Consider the following 23,584-nt stretch of genomic DNA (forward strand, 5'->3'; position numbering starts at 1 on the left):
TGCCCCATCACAACTTTTGCATTTCCTGCCTTATTGGCAGGACGGGCCCTGACCCCACACCCTTCTTCCCCAGCTCTAGGCTTCCCAGCGGTTTGCGAGCCAAGCACAGTCCGGTCCTTCAGCTCTCGCTTTCGGCGGCACTAGGACCCAGAGAAGTCCCCGAGCGAGGTTCGCGGAAAGGCAGCCAGACTCCTCCTTATCTCCAGTGTCAAACTTGACATCAGCCTGCGAGCGGAGCATGGTAACTTCTCCAGCAATCAGAGCGCTCCCCCTCACATCAGTGGCATGCTTCATGGAGATATGCTCCTCTCACTGCCCTCTGCACCAGCAACATGGATTGTCATCTCTCCATCCTCCTCCTTCTCAGCAGCTCTGTTCTCAACTGCTTCGGGGAACTGATTCTCCAGCCTTCCAATGAAGGTAAGCCAGGTACCGCGCCGCGCCCTGACCAGCCCCGCAGGGCTGGAGCTCCTCAAAGCACGTTCTCACCGAAACATTTTCAGGTCGTTAAGGTGCCTTCACAGAAAGCCGTTTGCTCTGAGAGTAAACTAAAGATGTGTTTTTATTTCCAGCTGTCTTCTAACACACGTTGAGATAATTCTGGATTGCCTAAACCTAAAATGTGTTTTTAATCTGATACCAATGCAAGCAATTACCGTGTTTGAAAATTTTAAGCAGAAAGAAAGAAAAATTCTCTAGTTTTCAGCCCAGGATATTAATTGCGAAATAGTCATGGCAGTATTTTATTTTCTAATTATGACCATGTAGTACTCTGAGAACTTTGGGGGGAAAAAGCATCCCACCACTCTAGATTTTTTTAGTATGTTTTACCGTAATGACAGGTTTTCCTACTTAGGATCATGGCATTTATGAATGGACTGAAAATAAATCAGAGTTTGTAGAAGCAGAGGGGTGTGTGTGTGTGTGATGTTTATATTGTAACTGCTGTTTCGAAGTGATGTGTATCCCGTTAGACGATGGTTTGCTCTATGGTACAGGTTCTAATGAGCAGCATATGCCACATTAACATAAGTAATATTTGCAGGCATTATAATAAGCTTAGGTTGGATTTTCTTTGTTTAAGGGCTTATATATGAGTAAGATAATGTATTTAATGAATAGTGAGAAGATCCTGAGTAGGTATAGTAATAACTGAATAGCAAATTAAGAAGAAATGTTCATATGCAGCAAATGGCATTTCCTTGATGTTGGGTTATTTATTTTCCTCTTAATGGGACTTGTCTCTTTCCAATGACGTGCAATTAATGAATTAACGTGCAAACTTATAATATTAAGGACAGCAATATTATAAGATTGTGTACTTCACAGATGCATTGCCTTACTCCTTGGTACCTTTTGTGATCTATTTCTAATGATTTGTGAATACAATCACTAACTCTTAAGGCAAACTTCTCTGAATAATTGATTGCTTTAACACTTACAACTTTGATTTCCTCTTAATTATTTTAACTTGTAACATTTAGCAATTTATTTCACAATTTAGCAATATTGAGCAATTGATGTCCATATATTACATTATTTAGTATGTCACACACTCAAATATGTATTATCAAGCCAATATTAAAAAATTCAAATATTTTGAAAGTTTTTAATTAAATATAGAAACTATCTCTCATATTTGGTGACCTACTTTCACTGCTAATAGAGCAGTTTAATTGTGTTCTTTCCTTAGTGACTGCCTTTATCAACTTGGCAGATTTCATTAGATTTTTCTGTGTCTTTTTTGAATTGAGAATTTAAAAATTCTAAATATAAGGATAAAGAAAATCATCTTAACTACAAGTGACTTTTTTCTTTTAAAATCAAATGTTTATTTGAAATTAATTGTCAATCATTCTTCATGAATGAAAGGCAAGAGTAGTAATTTATGTAATGAATAACATATCAATAAGTTAAAATTAGTGTTAGTTTAATCTTTTTCCTTGAAGACATGAAAATGTTGTCAACAACTAGAAAAATAGTAATATTATCCCCATATTACTATGATAATGTATTTCCAAGAATGAAGTATTTATAAACTATTAAGATAATGGAATTTACTGAATTAACAATGCATAGGGGTATAGTTGAGAGTCAGCAGTTTTGTGGAAAATACAACCTTTCAGTAATCTGCAAGAGAAAAAACATCCTTTAAACTTACTTACACTTATATAAAAGTAATGAATATTAATTTAACAGAGCTAGAGTAATCAAATGCAAATTGCTTTTAAACCATAACTTGTGTATGTCTGGGTATATAATGCATATTATTACATAGGCAGGCCCACATTAACAACATGTATATAGAAGGGTAAAAATACTCAGAAAATTGACATAAATACATTTACTTGGCTTGGGTAAAAGTTTATCTATCCATTGTTCCTGGGATTATTCTTTCCAGATTGTGTCTTGTGGGTGGTGTCTTCTTTCTGTTTTGAGGTCAGAAAGGAAGGCTTTGAAACAAAATTTATATGGAATGATTTAACTTGGGTAATATTTGAGGGAGGGTTTAAATATTAATACAATAACTTGGGCCTTAGTGATTGAGATGAACATGAAAAGCAAAACATCCAAGTATGTGTGAAGAGTCCCATGTAATTCTTCTAACAATATCATTTGAACATAAAGCTACCCTTCTAAAAAGTCATGTAGTGACTGAGTGGGAAGAGTAATGATAACATGTACCTTCTTAATATAGATTTCTAATATAAATTTTGAAAACTGAAATATAAAGTACTGGGTTGCATTTAAAATAGTATGCTAAAGCTATATTTCATTACTATAGGAAATTTATTAGAAATTTAGTGGTAAAATTTACTAGAAAATTATTCAGCAATCTATTATGAAGTTAGGCATGATAGAAAGATAAGAGAACAAAACCAGCCCATTTAGTTAACTGCTAGGAAACTTGCCATCGTGTGGCTTTTTTTTTAATTTGACATTTTGACAATCTAATATCAATATTGAAATGCATGGGTTCATGATAAAGAAAAAAAAACTTATAAAAAGTTTAATCTGAACTCTCCTTTTATTAATCCAGCTACAAATAACTTTCTAATATGCTTTTAAGAAAATGATTCCAGGTGATACTTTCTATTGTTGGCCTCCTCAGTGATACTAGGTCATTCATAATTTCAACAGTCACTTAAATCAAGAATTGACCTATGTACATAAACAGAAACTTTATAAAAATTGCATAGAATTTTATTAAAATCTTATCATGTTTCTTTGTTTACATGACACACCAAACAAAGATTTCCAAAGGGGCATCAGCTACTTTTCATGACAAAACAGGACTGTTAAAGTATGTATTATTGGAAAAGTTTATATATTTGCTACCATTTCCCATTCTAGGTGGATGATGATAATAAAAATAACTTTGAAAGGAGATTAGAACCCAATATAAAGTGAAGTGTTGACTATTATCAGTTTGCTTTCTCTGAGCATTGAATAAAGTACTCTTTTTAAACACATATTTGAAGGAATCTGAGGCAGAATGCATGGCTTATTCATGAGTACCTACTACAGTAAATCATTTTCTCTCCAACAGTGTTTATAAATTAGGTTAACATTTATCTATAGAACTCTTTACATTGGAAATGAGAGTTTTCAAGATGAAAGTAAATAAAATTAGATCTGCATATTTGGGGAGACTTTTTTTGAGTGGCCTGGGATACCATTTCTATGAAATGTATTTCACTGAACATCAATCTTCTAACTAAATACTAGTGGAGACTATGTGATTATTAAAACTTAAAAGTAAGAATTGTAGATAAACACTATGTGCTTCCTTTTGATTGAATATTAGGCAAATATTAGAGAAAATAAACATTTAAATAATGGAATTTTCTCTTTTTAAAAATTACTATGAATTGGCATCAATTTTCATATATAAACACATCCTCAAATAATAATGTATTGTGAATGAAACATTAATAGAGAACTAAGCTATCATATCATCTTTATAGGTTTTTTTTTTTGGAAGAGGAGTTTACATTTGCTTTTAATAGCATTTCACCGTGCTAGACTAAATAATTGAATGCATTACACATTTTTGTAATTTAATAGCTCTCTTAATAGCTCTCCCCTACCTCCTCCCCAACAGTTATAACTGCGTTATTTGCCCGGAGGTAGGAGAAACCTTAATTTCACTATTTTATAACCCACAACAGTTAACACTTGACCTAGGTCATTAACAGGATTATCAGCAAATTTGTTTAAGCTTTTACTGACAACCTGAATTGCTACGATAATATTTTGATTGTGCCGGAAAGAAACTTCTTATAACCTCTCAAAATCTATAATAAAATTAATTCATTCTGAATTTATATTTTCTCAAAGACTATTATTGGTAATAATAATTCAAGTGGGGAAAATATCCACTTTGATATCTTATTCTCCTCACTGTTAAGTGTCACATATCACACCATTCTAGTCCTTGTCATAAACAAGCAATTAAATGCTCTTTTAAATTGTAAATATTCTGGCAATATCAATATATTTATCAATACAAACTAGTTTTAATGTAACTATTGCCATTTTCAATTTCATATTTTATTATTGATGCTGTAGTTAGTATCATTTTTCTGACTATTTTAAGATATAAAGTCAAACAGATATATGTATAACTCAGAAGCAACAGAAGCTTCAAAAGGGAAATGACATATAATAAAACACCATTGCCACGTGTTCTTTCCTGGTTGCATTTATATAAAGTTGTCTTTTCCATGAGACACTGGAAATTGGGAGCTACAATGGGAAGCACTTCAATTTAACATAAAAGTTTTAAACAAAATGAACACAATCAAAACAATGTTTTTTAAACATTGTTTAGATTGTTTAGGAAGTTTCACGTGCAGTTTTGTTTTATTTGCATATAATTAGAGTTTGCTTCTTGCTCACATAAACAATTTAGGAATTTTTACCTTGACTTTTGGGAAACATATCCTTAAATAAGAATTTGGTAATATCCTTGATCATATTTATAAATTATCTACTTTAATATTCAAGTTGTAGAGTGTTCTTTAAGCATCCCTCACTTTCAAAGTTTCTCACAATAACTTTCTTCATAAAGATTCCTAAATATTAAAGTTGTTTCAGAAACTTTGAATTTTTGGAAATAAAATAATGCAGTTTTTTAAATATCAAATCATCAGTTATATATGCAAAGAATTTTTAAAGGCAAAACATTTCCATAGTGTGTTTGATTTACCAACTTCAACACAAATGGAAACAGCAAGAGCTGCTCTTGAGAGGTATGTTTCCCAAGTCATAAAACCTTCCAGAAAACATTAATAAAACTTTCCACAAATCATCAAACTTTGATAAGTTCTTACAGACATTTACTTACTAAGAAATCTGTGATGTGGGTTACCTTTGATTTTAGTCATTTTCCAATAATTTTGTCTGGCATAAGTACTAGATGTAAGGGGAAATATGTATTTCTTGGAAGAACACTAAGTTTTACAAATCATATTCCATCAAGATCCTCAACTTTACTTATTAATGTATAATTTTTCTTAAAAAATATTTAATAAACCTTGTTCTTTTAATTTCTGTTAGATAAAAGATTTAGGAAAACAGATGCAGGTGTTCCCTTTGGTTCTGTTTTCAGAGATCTGGATTTTATCACCAGGGAGGGTCGATGCAGGGCTTTTACCAAGTGCACAAGTAACTTTCCACAGATTTTTCAAATAAAGGGTTGACTGCTGGTGTGAAACGTTCATTACATTATTCATCCAGGTATAGTGGAAACCAGCGCTTGAAATTTATTTCTCAAAGATTTGCAAGTTTTAGAAAATTCTTCTGTAACGACTTTAGAAATAAAAGTAATGTTGTGACATTTATAGAATGCGGAGGGTTTCAAGCCACCAAACAATTTAGGAAGACACTCCTGCTCAGAATCAGGGTATGGGCACGTGTGTGCCCCTTGATTTCTCTTTGTGGGTCTATTACCAGCTGCCTACTATCAGCTAGTTCTTGGAATCTGGCAGGAGGTTTTCTCTTGGAAAAAAAAGTCTGAAAGTCAGCAAGTTTTACATTCCCTCATACCAGCTTTCTTTGAAATTAAAAAAAAAATGGTGGTCAATTATAAAGTAAAAAAGTCTGCAAGTGAAAAGAAAATAAAAAGTTGGTTAGAAAGATGGAGAGGTAGAGAACTGCAAAGGTTATAAAACCAATGTATTATATAAATCTTTACTTAAAAACATTTATCACTTAAAACATCTGGCTAATCAATTTTTATTAAATCCCTAAAAAAACCCTGCTCACTTAAAAAGGGAGTGGGGTTGCATTTGTTTCCCCTTTCAAGTTTATACACATTTGATTTTACCCCAGAAGAAAATATTTTTATTCAGGAAAGTTTTAAGAGTATAAGCCAAAGAATGCTTCCCCCTTTGGATGCCTGGGTGAATGTATGTGGAGGTTGATGGAATCAAAACCAGTTCAGCAAATAAAGCCTCCAGCTTGGACTGACGTTATTAAACTGGAAGCCCTGAGTGTGTAACTCCCTCCCTCCCTTCATTTTCTAAACCACGTCCTGCTGTTCCAGTCAAAGCACCGGGTGAAAATCCACATAATCCAAACTAACATGGTGAAGTCAGAATAATAGAGGAGGAAGGAGGGGGAAAACAAGTGGGAAACACTGTACAAACAAACTGTTGAGAATAATCCCAGCCGAGTACTGGGGGTGGCCGCGGGAGCGGATGGCGGCGCTTTTCCCCTTCGAGTCTCAACTCCCGCATTTGATAATGCAGAGCCGATTGAATTTCAGAAGTGTGCCCCCGGAAATTTTAGAGCATAGAAAGGCTGTAGGGGTAGTAGTGGCAGTAAGGCGGAGACCGAGAGGAGAGCGGGCGCTCCCCGGTGTCACCACACCCACCACCCGGGCGCCTCAACCCCGCACTGCGTGCGGGGACCAGGCTCAGTGTAGGGGGCGGGGGAGACACGAGGTCTCGCATACATCCACTCTTCTCCCCGAATTGGATTAAAGATCAGATCATTAAAACCCAACTCCAGGTTCGCGACCCCCAACCCCCGAGCACCGGGAGCCAGTGGTGTCTTTGTGCGCGAGTGTGTCCGCGCCGGCGGCCGAACCCCGTCGCCGAAGCACCCCGAGCTGGTCCGGGCCTCCAGGGGACGGGACTGGCTGGAGGGCCGCGGGCGCACGTGGAACCGCGGCCGCTGCTCAGAGCTCTCAGCCCCGGCGGAGGCTGGAGAGGGGGGCCGCCGGGGCGCCGAGTTAGGGGGAACGAGCGCCGGGAAAAGGCGCGTGGGGCGCAGTGGCAAACGCGCGCCCTCTGCCTGCTGCCGCGGAGCTGCTGGCCTGGAGAGGGGGCGTGCTCCTACCACCTGGACGCTCCTTACCTGTGGTCGGTCCCTCCTCCGCAGCGCGAGCTGCTGGGACCCGCCCGGCACCTCCTGACTGTCACAGTTCACTTGGACCCCGTGCTGCCTCCCTTACTCCCATAGGGAATCAGCCAGCCTTTTCAGCTTGGTAGCCGGAGGTGGCGCGGTCTCCTTTCCATCCGTGTTCACCGATCCACCTTGTAGCACATGGAGAAGATACAGCTCTGCGGTGTACCTACCACTCCCTTCAGGCTTGGGAAAGGACCTCGACCTCCTGCCAGGCCTGCTCCGTTGGGACGCAGGGGAGCTCCTGACTTCCCGTTGTTAGGCTTGCTGCTGTCTGATCCGACCCCTTTGCCTTTTTTTTTTTTTTTTTGACCTTGCAGAGGGTCTCCTTTAGTTCTTCAGTTACCAGATTAAAATGAGGAATCTTTATTTTCAGTTTTCTTTCTATCTACAAATGCCACCTGTTAGGCCCCTCTTGAGAGCTAAGGGGAATGTTCCATAAACTTTTCCCCCATGCACAATCTCGAAAGTTGTCTGTGTCCTCCCTCAGCCCCATGTTTGATTGGCATCATTTTATTAAAACAGGATTTTCTGTCTTCCAATTTTGGCAGTAAACCTGAAATGGGCCAGAAAAGTTTTCTGGGAGCCCTGTTATGAAGGTAGATTAGTAGTTGGACGGTGCTGATGTTCCTGTGGTTGTGTTGGAAATTTAGTGTTTTTCATAAAATATAAAATTGTTGAATCCAGGGAATTCTAAAGCTAAATATGGCCTCAGTGCCACGCCCGACATTGCGATAATAAATGCACAGAGTTCTGCTGGTTAGAGGGATTTTACCTTTATGTTATTATTCATTGCTACTGGACCTCACTTAATCATTAAACCAGCCCTGAAACAGGTATTAGGACGTCTTCCATTGTTCCAACAGAGGAAAGTAATCGTAATAAAGTAGTACCTGATCCAGGCCTGCTCTCGGCTTTGACTCTTGAGTTTAACCGTATGCTTTCTCCCATACTCAAATGCCTGTGAATTAGGAGACGTTCTTCCGTTCAGGAGAAGCACTGACTGTTCAACTTGAATCCCAGTGACTCCGCTAATTTGTCTGTGACTTTGTAAGAAAGAATTAGAAATACCCAGAGCATTGGAGTGAAATGTTGTACTTCAAAGTCCTTTCAAAAAAGGACTTCAGAGATTACTTAGAAACTGAAAAATGTTTACATTTATAAGTTATGATTATCTGCATGTGTGGTGGACATGCTAAGAAAATAATTTAAAGAAAATTGGATGTGGACAGAGGAATAGGAGAAAATGTCTGTGATGTGTTACCCTCTCACATTTTTACCTCTTTGTTGCCTGACAAACACTTCTTTCCTCACCTTGCAAAGAAGGCTGTGTCAGAAATTTCATACACAGTGTTTGTGAGGCAGTTGTCAGTATAACCCAAGTGTTATTATTTAGGATTTTATACATTAAAACAGTGTGAATTAACCTTTGGAATTGTTATAGAAGTCAATAGTGGGGGGAAATAGAATATGGTCTAACTGTAGACTTTAGTCTCTATAGAAACTTGTTTTCACTTAAAAGATAATTTACAAATTACTTAAGATGATTTATCTCCTCTTTTATAAAAACACTTGTCCTCTACTTAAGTAGAAGCATTGTGAAAAGGTAGCTAAAACAGGGTTTTGAAAGGTAGCAAATTAAGCTGGGGGCAATTATATTTTTCATGTGGGTATTCAGCACATATGTTTTGTATTAATTGCTGCAATAAATTCTGTTAACCTGGCAAAGAACAAAAATAGCATATTGATGACATCAGACTTCCAAATCAGAAAGCCGCTTTTAGTATCTTGCTTCCTTCACTGTAACACGCAAAGAAAAAAAAGAGGTTTTCTAACGTGTCGTCGTTTATGTCTCCAACAAATTATGCAGCCACTCAAGCTATTGGAACATTTTCTATTAGCAAGAGTGTAGGCTTAACAACAAACATTTGTTTCTTGCTTCTGGAGAATTAAAATCAGCAACTATTTTCCCTAGTTTTTAACTTTTTATTCATATTTGAGTTGTGGAACTCTTTAAAATAAAAAAATGCAAACTTGACTTGCCTCTTGTATAAGACAAAAATTTTGACTGATTACATGGCAGGTTCTCAAAAAGGACTGGAGCAAAGGGAGAAACCTAGGTTAATTTCATTGCTGATACGTCTAAGCAATATCAAAGTGGTTTCATCTTAAATATTCTGTATATTTATTAAGGATAGGTTAATTTGTCTTCTTTTAAATAATTGTTAAGAAAGATACATGAATAAATTCTACAGGTCCAGTGAAGAGTGACACCTCGTCCTCGCCACCTATCACACCCTTCCTGGATACAAATATAAGGCTTTAAAATTAAATGTTTGTCAGTGATAAAGTTCATCCATTTCCAATCAATATGAAATTTAAGGGAAATGGAGGACAGCTTTTAGTAGTTAACATGTGTTTATTTCCTCATTCTTAACAATTAATACAAATACATAGGTTTCAGAAGGATGTTTTTTTATTGCACATGATAGCCTGCACTGAGAGATTAGGCTGAAAAGCTGAGTTGCTTCCATATGAATCATCTAAATGATCCTCTGGGCAAGCAGAACACCACTTAGAGAAAAAGTGCACTTTGCAGAACTGTGTGTGTATGTCACCAAATAATACTGCCCCTTACAAAACTGAACTATTTCCCATTGTGGACAAAATTTTATGGATGAATATATACCTTTTGGAATCAAAATGATATAAAATTTTGTTTTTCTAAGTTGCAGATCAGTGATGAGAAAAAATAGAAACAAACATTTGTTTGTCACTGCCTAATCTTGTTAATTTTCCCCAACTGAACCTCCAATTTACTTATAAATATTCAAAGATGGCATAAAGCTAGAGTTATCTCCAAATTGAGATTTTTTTCCTTCAATATGTCAAAACTATTCATGGTAGATTTTGCATATGAACAGAATGTAAAGAACTGGCACAATAACAGAAACTTAAAATAGAAATTAAACTGGGTTGTTATTTTTTTATTAAGTATGTAAACATCATCAAATGTAGCTACTGTAAATATTAAAAATGATTTTAAAGAGGCAAATAAAAGGGAACAGTATTTTCTCTTTGTTTAGTTTTACTACTTGGTTTATCATGGATAAATTAATACTCATTTACATTAGATAACTCAAAAAAGTTAAACTCACATGTTACGGTGTTCTCGACATTTTTTATCTGAAATTATAATTCTTTGATACTCTTTGTTTTGTGAAAAAAAGATTTTCTCTCATAATTATAAGTATTGCATCTGACTGAACAAGTTAGATTAATCCATGCTTGACATGTGCTCCCTCTATCTCGGCATACGGCTGCTCTCCTTAAACATTTGCAAACTGAATAAAGATGTTTTTTCTTACCTTTGCTTGTAAGTGATGTCCCATATCACTCTAGGTATTTTAATATCTTAAACATCCACATAGAATTGGAGAAGAAAAACTAAAATAATATATGTGAAATTGGTAGTATCCTTTTACATTTCCCTCTCCAAGTGTGATCCTATGGAAACTAATGAAGAACATTTTAGTCTATGTTTGGCCAAGTAGGCAGTAGGCTTACTTCTCTAACCCTGGTATTGAAAACTTCAGAACCCTAAATTTAATTTCAGAGGCCCGCATTTAAAGACCATTAGCATGAATCAAGAAAAATGTTCAGAGAAAAAATGAACTTATCTTTCATATTATAAAAATTTGTTGTTTGTATTTGTTTACTTACCAAATGGTGAATACCTTAGTATTAGTTACATACTAAATTTTGGAAAGAAGGTAATAGGGAATGGTATGGTCTATGCCTTTGACGATAACTTAGGAGGGACAGATGACCACAAAATATTTACACAAAAAATGTTTTAACATAGGAAAACTATGAAAAATGAAATATGAATTTTAAGAGAAGACTGTAGGTAACCTCCCAAAACATAGACCCTGGGATACAGGGAAGATTTGAAAAGATAACTGTTAATAATAACAATAATATGTCAATAATAGTAAGGAGGAGGAGAATAAGACAAATTTCACGGGGTGGGCATGGTTATAATCCAGATTTTAAAGATGCATTTATCTAGAAATATTTTAAAATAATTAGAATGAAAGCATAGTAAGTATATAAAAATGAAAAAATACTTTAAAAGAGCATTTAGAAAGTTATTTTAAATAAGCATATATCTGAGCTTAATGTGAGTGATGTGTGAGTACATGCATGTACATGTGTGCATGTGAGTATTTGGAAGCACATTAATGCATATCAAAAAAGAACTACCTCCAAATAAAAGCTTCTGTAGATGCAACTCTACCAAGAAAAACCACATTGAAGTTTGTCTGAACCCTACCTTCGCTTCCAGTGATAAATTAAAAGTTTTCAATCACCAAAACTAAAAGTCTGATACCTTCTGGTGACAGCATGCTCCTAGTATGGAAGGAAAACGGTCAGAGTTTGAATTAAACTGATAAACATGTGCCACATAATTTGATTTTTTGTGGGTGTCTGTAAAGGCCTGTATTTATACCTTGAAGAGTTTGTGTGTGTGCAGCTATGACTTGTAGACGTCAGTCAGCACATTATGACATAAGGTCCAGATTTAGTTATCCTCCCGAATATGATGATGTCAAATCCATATACTGACTTTAATTTTCTAGAATTTTAAACCAATATATATATTCCACAAAGAGCTTCTTTTGATATTAAAAATTGGCTTTTGATATGAAAATATCCAGAGAAGGTTTTTAGATGGAAACATTTTTATTACTAACTTTATTTTCTGTGCTAAAACTTTGAATCCTCCTATTTGAGGAACTTCAGGTTCTAAAATGAGTAGTAAATCATGGGGATGTAATGTACAGCTTTGGCAATATAGTCAATAATATCACAATAACATTGCAAGATGACAGATAATAACTAGACTTATCATTTATTACATATTACATAAGTGTAAATGTAAACACTTATACATTTCTTAATGTACACAAATGTCAAGTCACTATGATATATACCTAAAACTGATGGGACATTGCATGTCAGGTGTATGTCAGTAAGGTGCAAAAAGTCAACACTATATTAGAGTTCTTCTGTAGACCGGTCTGTTTATGCTATTCCATTTTCATAGCCACCCATCAAACCCTGACTGAATAGATTGCTATCATTTAGTACTTGAAGGTTGGCAATCAAGACTTAAAGTAATATGATTAAAATGTATATACCAAGACATCCTGAATTCATGGTATAAAGGCAAAATGTACACTAAAGTTCAAGCACCTATTTGCCTGAATAACTTTTTAATACAATTTCATAACTGAATAATATATTTTATTATCCTTTTTTAATCTATCAAAACTCTTTTCAAATCAGATATAAACAAGTAATTCTGTTATTTCTGGAACCCTTTAAAAAGCAAAAATGTCTCGAAAATGTGCAATACCTACACCACCATTAATGCTCTACATTTTGTAACTTACATTTTCAGAAACACGTTTCACTTGCCTATGTGATTCACACTATCAGTTGTCAGTGTACAGAAGCAAGAAGACCTGTTATTCTAGGGACTGTTATTAAAACTGAAGTTGTTTCTGAACTAAAACTTCACTGAAAGTAGAACATCACTAAACAGTTATGTGAAAGGGTTATTCGTTTTAAGGAGACATTCCCTGATGATATTTTGATAGCTCTTTTCTCCATGATAGCATTGATATCAGAAATAACTTTAGATTTCACTGATTTATAAAAAAGAAAATTTTAACATTTTAGAAACAACACAGGGTTTACATTTGCCAAAGTGTCCAAGTTGCAAGTTGAATTTTGGTCTGTGTTAGTTCTTTTCTTGAACCACTCTATGCTTGAAAACACAGACATCTTACTGTGAGACCCTGTGTTTTGATTCCAAGGAGTTCTCCCTGCTGTTGACAAAGATTGAGATGAGGCAGTTAATCACTCTTTGCTCCACAAATAGGACCTGTATAAAAATACATCTAAAATTATTGCCCAGAAGGTGAAGCTAGTAAGAAAGAATAAGTTGATAGCATCCTACCTTGTCCAGAATCTGCCTATATTGCATTAATGAGGCATTCAGTTACCATGTAACAAAATAGATTTTTCACAGAAATGTTGAGCACAACATAATTTTTTCTTTAATTTTGATATTATGACTTTATATCAAAGTCATTTGATAGAGAAACAATCATAAATTAAGTCTATGACACAAAATGCCTGTTGAGTTAAATTTAACATAGTTTACAAGAATTTTTATCTGCACACAATTGATAAAGTATACGAGCATATCTACTTTTATGGTGCTTCACAGGTATTGCTTTTTTTTTTTTTTTTTTTTACAAATGAAGGCAAGACTCCACCAGCACAAAGATTACCACTCACTTTATTGCAATACCTGCTTTATCGCGGTGGTCTGGAACCCACCCTGCAATATCTCTGAGGTATGCCTGTAGTTGACTTCATTTATAGTCTAAAAACACTTTTTTTTGTAATTTTTAGTCTATGAAATACAATACTAACCAGATCTATTAAAAAGTTTTTAGCTATGTTTAGGTAGACATGAGTGCAAACAGGAAGCCCACAGGAGCAATTAAAGTCAGAATATATAGTCATAGCTGATAAAAGTTATGTTGAAATACAGAAGTACAGTAGTAAAACTTTGACTTCCCTAAATTTCTTCTCACTGGCATATCATGGTGTAGAAAGCAAAAATGAAAAGCAGAGCTCTAGTGCAGACCTATCAGAAAGTACATCCTGATTTCTTGATTCCATATTATAGTTGACAAAAGTAGTTCGTAGAGAATTACAATATCAAGAACAAAATTGACTGTCTCCTGTATCATTTTCTTCTTTTTGAGACACTTAAGTATTACCTAGAAGCAGATTAAATAACTCCTCTGCTATCTGTAACCAATAGCACAGCAACCTTTACTATCATAGCAGAAAGTGATGGAAATGATTAAGTAAGTAACACGTAAGGAACGTGGTTGGGACAATCACAATGTGGCATGAACAGGAGAAGAAACGTCATCGTTGTTTAGTGGAAGCAAGATGTAATCAAAGCCTGGGTTTGTTTTCTGTGGTAGTGACTTTATAGTTATTTGCAGTTGGCTTTGAGACACCGTATGACTGAAGGTTTTATAAGAAAAAAAGTGCCTATTATTAAGAGTCAGAACTTCTTTAGCCATTAAACCCTACAGTTTACCTTGAAATGATTGTTTAATAATTTTGATAACTCAGATTTTCATAAAATACAACCATAGCATTACTACAAAGCATATTGATGTGTTATTAGATAATTGAAAAGCTCTTCCAATTCAGTAAGAAATTGTGGCATTAATTCTAAAAATTATTTTAGCACTGTCTCCGTATCTGCTCTACTTGAACAATCTATAAGATGTTTAACTCTCAGCTTCCTAAATGGACAAATAACCACAATGAATCTGAATTTCAAAATAGTCTTTACAAATCTAAGTGTATTAATGATTCGCTATGAGTAAGAACTTTAGATATTTATATCTAAAGTTTTTAATCTGTCCTCAATAAGTAGGAACATTTGTTTCAAACAATATTCTAATAACAGTGTCTTTTAGAAATATTATTGAATTTTTATTGGCAAGGAGGGAAGGTGGTATAAGTTCTTGACACAGATAATTATGCCATTGTCAATGCAAATGAGTGAAGGAGCGGACATTTGATTATATCTCTTCACTCTGAGGGAGGATTGGAAAGGAAGGGAAAACAAGAATCTTGGGCATCATAAATGCACGGTCCAGCTAAGTAAGTGCCAAAAGTGACTGTGTAGGTGGGTGGCAGCAAGGTTTCCACCTTTCCAGAGCACTTACAGAGCAATCTGAGACAATTTCCTTTATACTTTGGTCGTAGCTCTCCACTCCATTCTACACTTTCTCATTCCCATCAGAAACCACACTGCCTTTGGTCCAGTAAGTCTCATGTTAGTGCTCACCGGAAAGCCAATGCAAGGAGTCTATTTCTTTATCATTTTCATGAATCTAAACTCCTTCACGTATATATATATATATATTTTTTTTTTACTTAAAAGAAACAAGACTACACAGAGTACAGTGTGTAAAAGAAACTGAAAAGCATATCCATTCAGAATTCAGTTGTTTCCAAACAATTTTTCCAAAAATAATTTTTCTGCCTCAATTTAAATAGGCATACATTTTAAAATGTGCCCAATTTAAATCACTTTCATTTAATAAGTAATGTATACCACATAACTCTAAATATAAAATATTCTGAAATTAATGAAATGTTATGTGACACTGGTACTGGCATAAGAACAGACATATAGGTCAATGGACCCAAACAGAGAGCCGGGAAATAAACCCATGTCTTTATGTTCAATTAATATTTGACAAAGGAGGAAAGAGCTTACAATGGAGTAAAGACAGTTTCTTCAATAAGTGGTGTTGAGAGAAATGGACTAGTACTTGCAAAAAAATGAAACTAGACCACCAACTTACATCATACACCATGATAAATTCAAAATGGGTAAAAGACAAATATAAGTTGCGATCCATAAAAACTCTAGAGGAAAACATAGGCAGTAAAGTTTCAGATTATCTCACATAACAATAGCTTTGCTGATATAATGCCTAAGGGAAACAAAGGCAAAATAAACAAATGAGACTACATCAAATTACAAAGCTTCTGCACAGCTTAAAAAAAAATAGTACATTTACACAGTGGAATACTATGCAGCAGAGAGAAAGGAGGAGCTCCTACCCTTTGTGACAGCATGGATAGAACTGGAAAGCATTATGCTAAGTGGAATAAGCCAGGCAGTGAAAGACAAATACCTATGATCCACCTATAAGTGGAACCTAATCAACCAAACAGCAAACAAGCAAAATATAACCAGAGACATTGAAATGAAGAACAATATGTCAGTAACCAGAGGGGAGGTAGGAGGGGGTAATGGGGGAGAAGGGGGGAAGGGTTTTCAGGAACAATTATAAAGGACACATGGACAAAACCAAGGGGGGTCGAAGCAGGGGAGGTAGGTGGGGATGGCTGGGGTGGGGGGGTAAATATAGACAACTATACTTGAACAACAATACAATAATTTAAAAAAGGAAACTGTCAGCAAAATAAAAAATGAATCAACTGTATAGGAGAACATATTTGCCAATGATATATCAGACAAGGATTTAATCTCCAAAATATAAAAAGAACTCATATGACTCAACACCAGCAGGACAAACAATCCAATTAAAAAATGAGCAAAGGACCTGAACATACACTTCTCCAAGGAGGACATGCAGAAGGCCCATAGACATATGAAAAGATGCTCAGCATCACTAGCCATCAGAGAGATGCAAATTAAAACCACAGTGAGATACCACTTCACACCGGCCAAAATGGCCATCATTAACAAATCAACAAACAAGTGATGGTGAGGACGTGGAAAAAAAGGAATCCTAGTGCACTGTTGGTGGGAATGCAAACAGGTGCAATCACTCTGAAAAACAGTATGGAGTTTTCGTACAAAATTAAAAATGGAACTGCTTTTTGACCCAGTAATTCCACTGCTGGGAATATACCCTAAGAACCCTGAAACACCAATTCAAAAGAACCTATGTACCCCTATGTTCATAGCAGCATTATGTACAATAGCCAGGATTTGGAAACAGCCTAAGTACCCATCAGTAGATGAGTACATAGAAAAGGTGTGATTCATTTATACAATGGAATACTATGCAGCAGTAAAAAAGAAGGAATTCTTATCTTTTGTACCAGCAAGGTTGGAATTGGAGACTATTATGCTAATTGAAATAGGCCAGTCAGTGAAAGACAAATACCATATGATATCACTTATAAGTGGAATCTAATGCACAAAATAAACTAATGAGCAAAATAGAATCAGAGGCACAGAATAAAGAAACACACTGATAGCTATAAGAGGGAAGGGAAGGGTAGAACTGGTTGAAAGAAGGTGAAGGGATTAGACAAGGAATATATATGCATCATCCATGGACATGAACAATAGTGTGGGGATTGACTTTGGGAAGGGGAGGGACTGGGGGGAGTGAGGAAAGGGGGAAAATTGGTACAGTGGTAATAGCATATACAATAAAACCCCATAAAATTAATGAAATGGTATGTTTCCTATTATAAACCAAAAATAATTGGAAATCACATGCTTAGAATATAATATCAGATAAGGGACAGTTTGTATCTTTAGCATATAACCTGATAATAGGCAGTCATTAAGGAATTAAGCTATCCATATATTCCCAACCTACTCTTAAGAATAATTTCTTAACTTTTTTTTGTTAAAGTTGATAATTAGAAACTCAAAATTTTCAGCAACTGAAAAATCAACCTTCCATATTGCAAATTGCTGTTATGACTCAAACTGCATCACAATTCTATCTGCCTCTTCCATCTGCCCTGACATATGAACAGTGATACAACTTGACAGACTCATAGATGGAGAACAGATGACAGCTAGTGAGGGGAAGGAGGTGAGGGGGGTGGAGGGATTGAGCAAAAAGGAAAAAGGACTTATGGACATGGACAACAGTGTGGTGATTGCTGGGGGGGAGGGAGTATAAGGGGACTAATGGTAATGGAAAAAGAAGCACAATATAGATTAAAGAAAAAAGAATTATGCTTAGGTCAATATCTTATTGGGAAAGAAAAGCATGAGTAACCAAAGTTCTTGCCTGTTATCAGTGTGGTGTTTAAGATGTATTGCAGCCTTGGCTGGTGTGGCTCAGAGTGCTGGCCTGTAAAGCAAAGGGTTGCTGGTTTGATTCCCAGCAAGGGCCCATGCCTGGGTTGTGGGCCAGGTCCCCAGTATGGGCAAGTGAGAGGCAACCACACACTGCTGTTTCTCTCCCTCCCTTCCCCTCTCTCTAAGAATAAATAAATAAAACCTTTAAAAACAAAGATGTTGTATTGTGGTGTTAGATTTAGTCAATGTATCCAGAGAAATCACTCACACAGGTTGACCTTCAAATTCCATTAAGGTTCCCTTCTTTTTATCTCATTTATGCTACACTCAAATTGTAATGCAACAGATTGCAGGAGACTAGAAATTTTATCCTTGAAAGTCCCAGTATAGCAATAATTCACTTTAAAGTGACTAGAATTTTAGATTGTGTTGTTCACATTTGGCTATTTAAAAAGCACCTTATAAACTCAAAATAGGTGCTGTAAAAACGTGTTTTGATGTCACCATTTTTCTCTGTCAGGTCTTATATAGATTGCTGATTACGAATGCTATTCAGAGGCCCAAATGGAAGTTCTGTTAACGAATTAACTTGACAAAAACACTGACTCTGTACAGCGCATTATGAAGGCAGTGGCTCTAAAGGCATTTGTCTTGTTTGATCACCTCAGCAGCGTGGTGAGGTAGCCAGCAAGGACGTACTTACCCTCGCTAGACCCCGAATCTGAGCCAACTGTGTTTTCCTCATTCCCACCAATGGTGTGAGCTAAAAATTCAATTTCCGAATAAATGCAACACATTTCATTAGCCTATTATACTTATTTTAAATTGACAGTGTGATACACTTTTTTTTTATTTAGCTTTTTATTCTCCTTTGAGTAGAAACCAAATGCTGATGTGATTAGTCCAGTCCTTTTTTCTTCAACATTATCATCAGAGAAAACGTAAAAGTATTTAGTTTTTGTAGTTATTAACCTACATTTCATTGAGTAATTTACTAAATGGATACAGTGTTCATATCTTTTTTTACCTTAAAAATGTTTTTCCTTGGATTACTAATATTGATATTAAAATAGCCATTCATCTTAGTGTGTGGAGTAACACATACTCATCATTAAGTATATATTCAATTATTACACACACACAAGAATATACTGAACCATTTAAACTCTTAAAGACTTTGTAAATATAATTTTTGAATACCGGCACTGCAAATTCTACTGTGCAAATCCTATGTGAAACTCACAGAAATCCGCTGATGACTGTGATAGGACCAACGAGTGAACTAGGTATTTCTTTTTATTTTATTTTGCTTTATTTATTTATTTTGTAAAGATAAGGGAATGGAGGGAGACAAACACTGATGTGAGACACTCCGGTTGTCTCCCATGTGTGCTCTAATCCATTTTCTCTCTCACTCCCCCAAAAGGGGACCTGGTTTGCAACCCAGCATGTGCCCTGACCAGGAATCAAACTGGTGACCCTTCAGTCTACAGGACAATGCCCAACCCACTGGGCCACACCAATCAGGGCTAAACTAGGTAGTTCTTTATAAGAATAAAGAACTTGTGTGCATGGGAACACATGAGGATGTATTCTCATATTTTCAAAAATGTTTTAACATTGATTAATCTGAAATATCTGAACATAGATTGGTAGAGGTTTCTTTTCAAAATAACTTTTGAGAGGTAATTTTAATATAATAATGCACACTATTAATTTGTGAACTAATATCCTAGGAAATAATTTTATTATAAAAATTATACTGTGTGATCCATGCAGCAACTGTCTTCTTCTCTCATGAAAATATAATTACTTATCACTGGGATTCATTGATTGTGAGAAAAAATCTTTAATAACTAAGGAATTCTAATGTAATAGGTTAGGTTTATGTAGGGTTTTTTTGACTACCAGAAGTTAGATAATCTAAATTTGAAAATTTTGTCTCCTTTAACTTAATGATCAGAAGTCTTTCTTATTCTCAACTTGTGTATTTATTATCTAACCAAGTAACCAAATATCTTCTTGAAAAAACAGCATTTGAAAATTTATAATTCTAATATCTATCAAATATATTATTTCTTTTTCTTAACATTTTATAAAATTATTTTTTTTGTAAAAACTACTAGTTGGGATGATTAAAGAAAGTGTGGTGCTTTCCAGGCATCGGAAACACTTTATTGACCACGCATGGGCAGGTGCGCGCACGTATTAACATCGTGCTTTGATTGCAAATATAGGGACCCGTGAAAATGGCTCTCCCGTTGTAGTTATTTATTCACCTGCTCTGCTTCGTGTTAATAATAGATATGTATTTTATGTAAACTTCCTTCACATCTTCCATCAGTCAGTATTTGGTTTGTTTTCTAATTTATAAGAAGGATGCTGTAAAACCATAGTTTCCTTTATTTAACAGATCAGTAATAAAAGTGAGACCTTTGTCATTAATTTAAAAATATCCTTATATATTAACTTATAATACATTACAAATTAATATTCTCTGCATTGAAAACAAAGCATTTGTCTTTCTCTTTCAAATATGTTCAAAATCCAACCACATTCATGTTATATTTATTATTCATCAGCCATTAGACATTTTAAGAAGTAACAAATTTCCAAGTAAAATCATTGAAACCTTTGGGTAACAATATCTTTTTAAAATAAGTGAAGATTTACACAAGTAATATTATAAATGTATTTTTGCTTAGTTTCTCCTCATATCAGTAGCTGTACATTGTATTTGTTACACATAATGATGGCGATTTATACATTATTAAAATACACATTACAGAATATGTTTATGATTGGCCAGGGAAAATGTGAAGATACTATATTAAATATGCAAACATAAATATTGATTCATTATGGAAGCATATTTAAGAAATTAATTTACAGTAAAATCATATATAAACATATAAAATTGAGTGATCTTTGAAGTTATTTTGACTTCATTTTAGCATTCATGTGGTTTCCTATTTTGCATTTTTACTGTTTCTTCTTTAAACCTGCTATTATTCTGTAAAAAATATTATCAATGTATTGAATATTAACCTATCTTAGTAAACAGACATAGAGTTACAAAAACCACAGAATCTTTTGATTCCTTGACTTTCCATGTGACTGCTTTTCTTTTGTAATTCTATTGTTATACTTCTTGTACCTTACAGGTCTAATGAAAATGAAAGGTCATGTGTTTTGAATATGTTGATAGTTTTATATTACTGCCAACAACAGACATTATTAACTTTAAAAAGGCAAATAGAAAGAATTCATTCCTCTTAATCCTTTTTGTGTGTTTGTGTTTTCTTTTAGTCAATCTGCTGGATTCAAAAACAATTCAAGGGGAGCTGGGCTGGATCTCTAACCCATCACATGGGGTGAGTTCAATAAATATTGAAAAGGAACATGATTCTGTCAATTGCCTCTCTTAAAGAGCAGAAGGAATTATTGGTATGTTCTATAAAGCAAACTCCTGGACTTCAGGTGAAACATTTATCAGTGAATTTAATACATGAACAAACAGAGCCTAATGTTTGTGTCCAGTGGAACTACTGATAATTTTAAGAGTTTTTTTCCTTCTGAATTTTAGGCTCAAATTGCCTAAAATTGAGTTCAACACTAGCATCTTGCAGATGATCTATGTGTGACTATCTCATACGTTGTGCGACATGAGCAGAATAAGTGAATTGAGAAGACATTCTAAGTTTTAAGCAATGTTGAAAGTGTGCATTTGCAGATGGTAGTCTCCAGTGTTGTAGCCTTAAAATAAACCCAGTGACTGGTCCAAGTAGTGTAGGATGCATTTGTCAATACCACAAACCCTTATCACCTTAATCTCTTTGTTAAAAATAAATTCCAAACTGTCTAGATCAGTTTAAAACTGGGTATTTTATTTAGAAAATATATGAACACCTTTATTTTCAAACTTTTAACATATCTTTACCTGCCAGACACAGATTACTAAGGTGTGTGACATTTTGGTGGCCTGAATATTTATAATAAGCCTTTTATGTGAGAATTTTTTCTTTTTTCTTTGCTTTTCAGAAAAAAGAGGGGCATATATTTGGAAAAACATTATTCCTAAAAAATGTGTAATAAATGCCTATACATGTCTGTTTTGTTTCCAAGTATAGCCTGTGGAAAACAGAAAGTGTTTCTTTGAAATATTTGTGATAGGAATCAATGTATGTATTCCCTTTTCTTATACACTGGTCCTCTTTTCCAAGAGGTTAGAGTTACTTCCACTCAGTATTGGAATTTAGTCTTTAGACTTTTGTGCCTAAACATACTAATTTTTATGGTACCATCAACTTTTTCACCAACGGATGTTTTACATCAAGGATACCTCATCTATCTGTCATCTTTGTATCTGCTTCTCTTCCTGGTACACCTTGACATTGACACAATGCCAAAACCTATCACATAATCAGGCCATGGTTAGTTGCTTAAGAAGGGAGAGGATGAAACAAGCAAGGATTTTGTTTTCCCATAGGTGTAAAAGGACTCAGATGATTAGGATAAAAGCACATCCTGAGAAGTCACAAAGAGTGAATCAAAACTCAAGATCGAGCAGGAAAACATATTTCAAACTAATCATCTAAAAGTCAAACCTAAATTTAATTTTGATTTTGTAAATTTGTTTTTCATTTATCTTTCAGATAATATACCATAGAACCTGCTGCTTAATGGTATACAAAAAGCAAAAACCAGTGTCATTTAGTAATAGATATGTATATGCGTATTTTTAAAAACAATAAGAAATTTGCTTGTGTATCAAAGCAATAAATGATCTATTTCATTTTATTAAGACTGTATAAAGAAAACAAAAATCATTTCTGTGTAATGTCAGTTTGGTAAAATATATTCATTTCACTTTGCTAATCCCATAGATTTTGTGATGAAACAAAGATGGCACTTCTACCTCCAGAGATATATTGGGGGAGGGGTTGTTCGAGAGTCTTGCCACGCAGAGTGTGGTGCATGCATCGGCCAGCAACATCAACACCTGGGAGATTCTCAGAAATGAAACTCTCAGCTTTCTTCTCAGGCTTTCTGAGTCAGAATCTGCTCTTTAACATGGTCCTCAGGTGATCCCTAAACACATTAAATGTAAGAAACACTCCTCAGAATAATCTACCTCTTGACTTTTTCCATCTCTTATCCAATTCCCTACCTCCTTTTTGCCTAGGAATCATTTTCACTTTCTCCTTGGCTTACTGTTGCCTCGAAGATCTCAGGCAGATCTCAGGCTCCTCCTTGCCTTCCTGGCTGATCTTGCAGCTGTGTCTTCCCTCTTTCTGACACAATAAATAGCCTAAAACAGCTGGCCAAGCTCTAAAAGCTTGTCATTAAAAGTTGCAGGGAGAAAACTCAAAAATCTCCTCAACAGGTCATGATATTTATCCTACCTCAAATCCCAAAGCTAAATAAAAGGAAAAAAAAAGAAAGAAAATCAAATATATGAATTATTGTTCTGTG

General features: G+C 35.0%; 1 protein-coding gene across 2 annotated transcripts in view; it reads left to right on the top strand.

The window, feature by feature from the left end:
• Positions 1–221: 221 nt before the first annotated feature.
• EPHA3 (EPH receptor A3) overlaps positions 222–23,584 on the top strand; it is a 343,281-nt gene continuing 319,918 nt past the window's right edge. For both annotated transcript variants that reach the window (XM_024558191.4, XM_045193569.3), the window contains exons 1-2: positions 222–420; positions 21,419–21,483. In XM_024558191.4, the coding sequence (XP_024413959.1) occupies positions 333–420; positions 21,419–21,483 (153 nt within the window). In that variant the 5' untranslated portion in view covers positions 222–332. The remainder of the gene's footprint in view (positions 421–21,418; positions 21,484–23,584) is intronic.

The sequence above is a fragment of the Desmodus rotundus genome, chromosome 2, assembly GCF_022682495.2.
Source record: "Desmodus rotundus isolate HL8 chromosome 2, HLdesRot8A.1, whole genome shotgun sequence".
NCBI classification, from domain to species: Eukaryota; Metazoa; Chordata; class Mammalia; order Chiroptera; family Phyllostomidae; genus Desmodus; species Desmodus rotundus.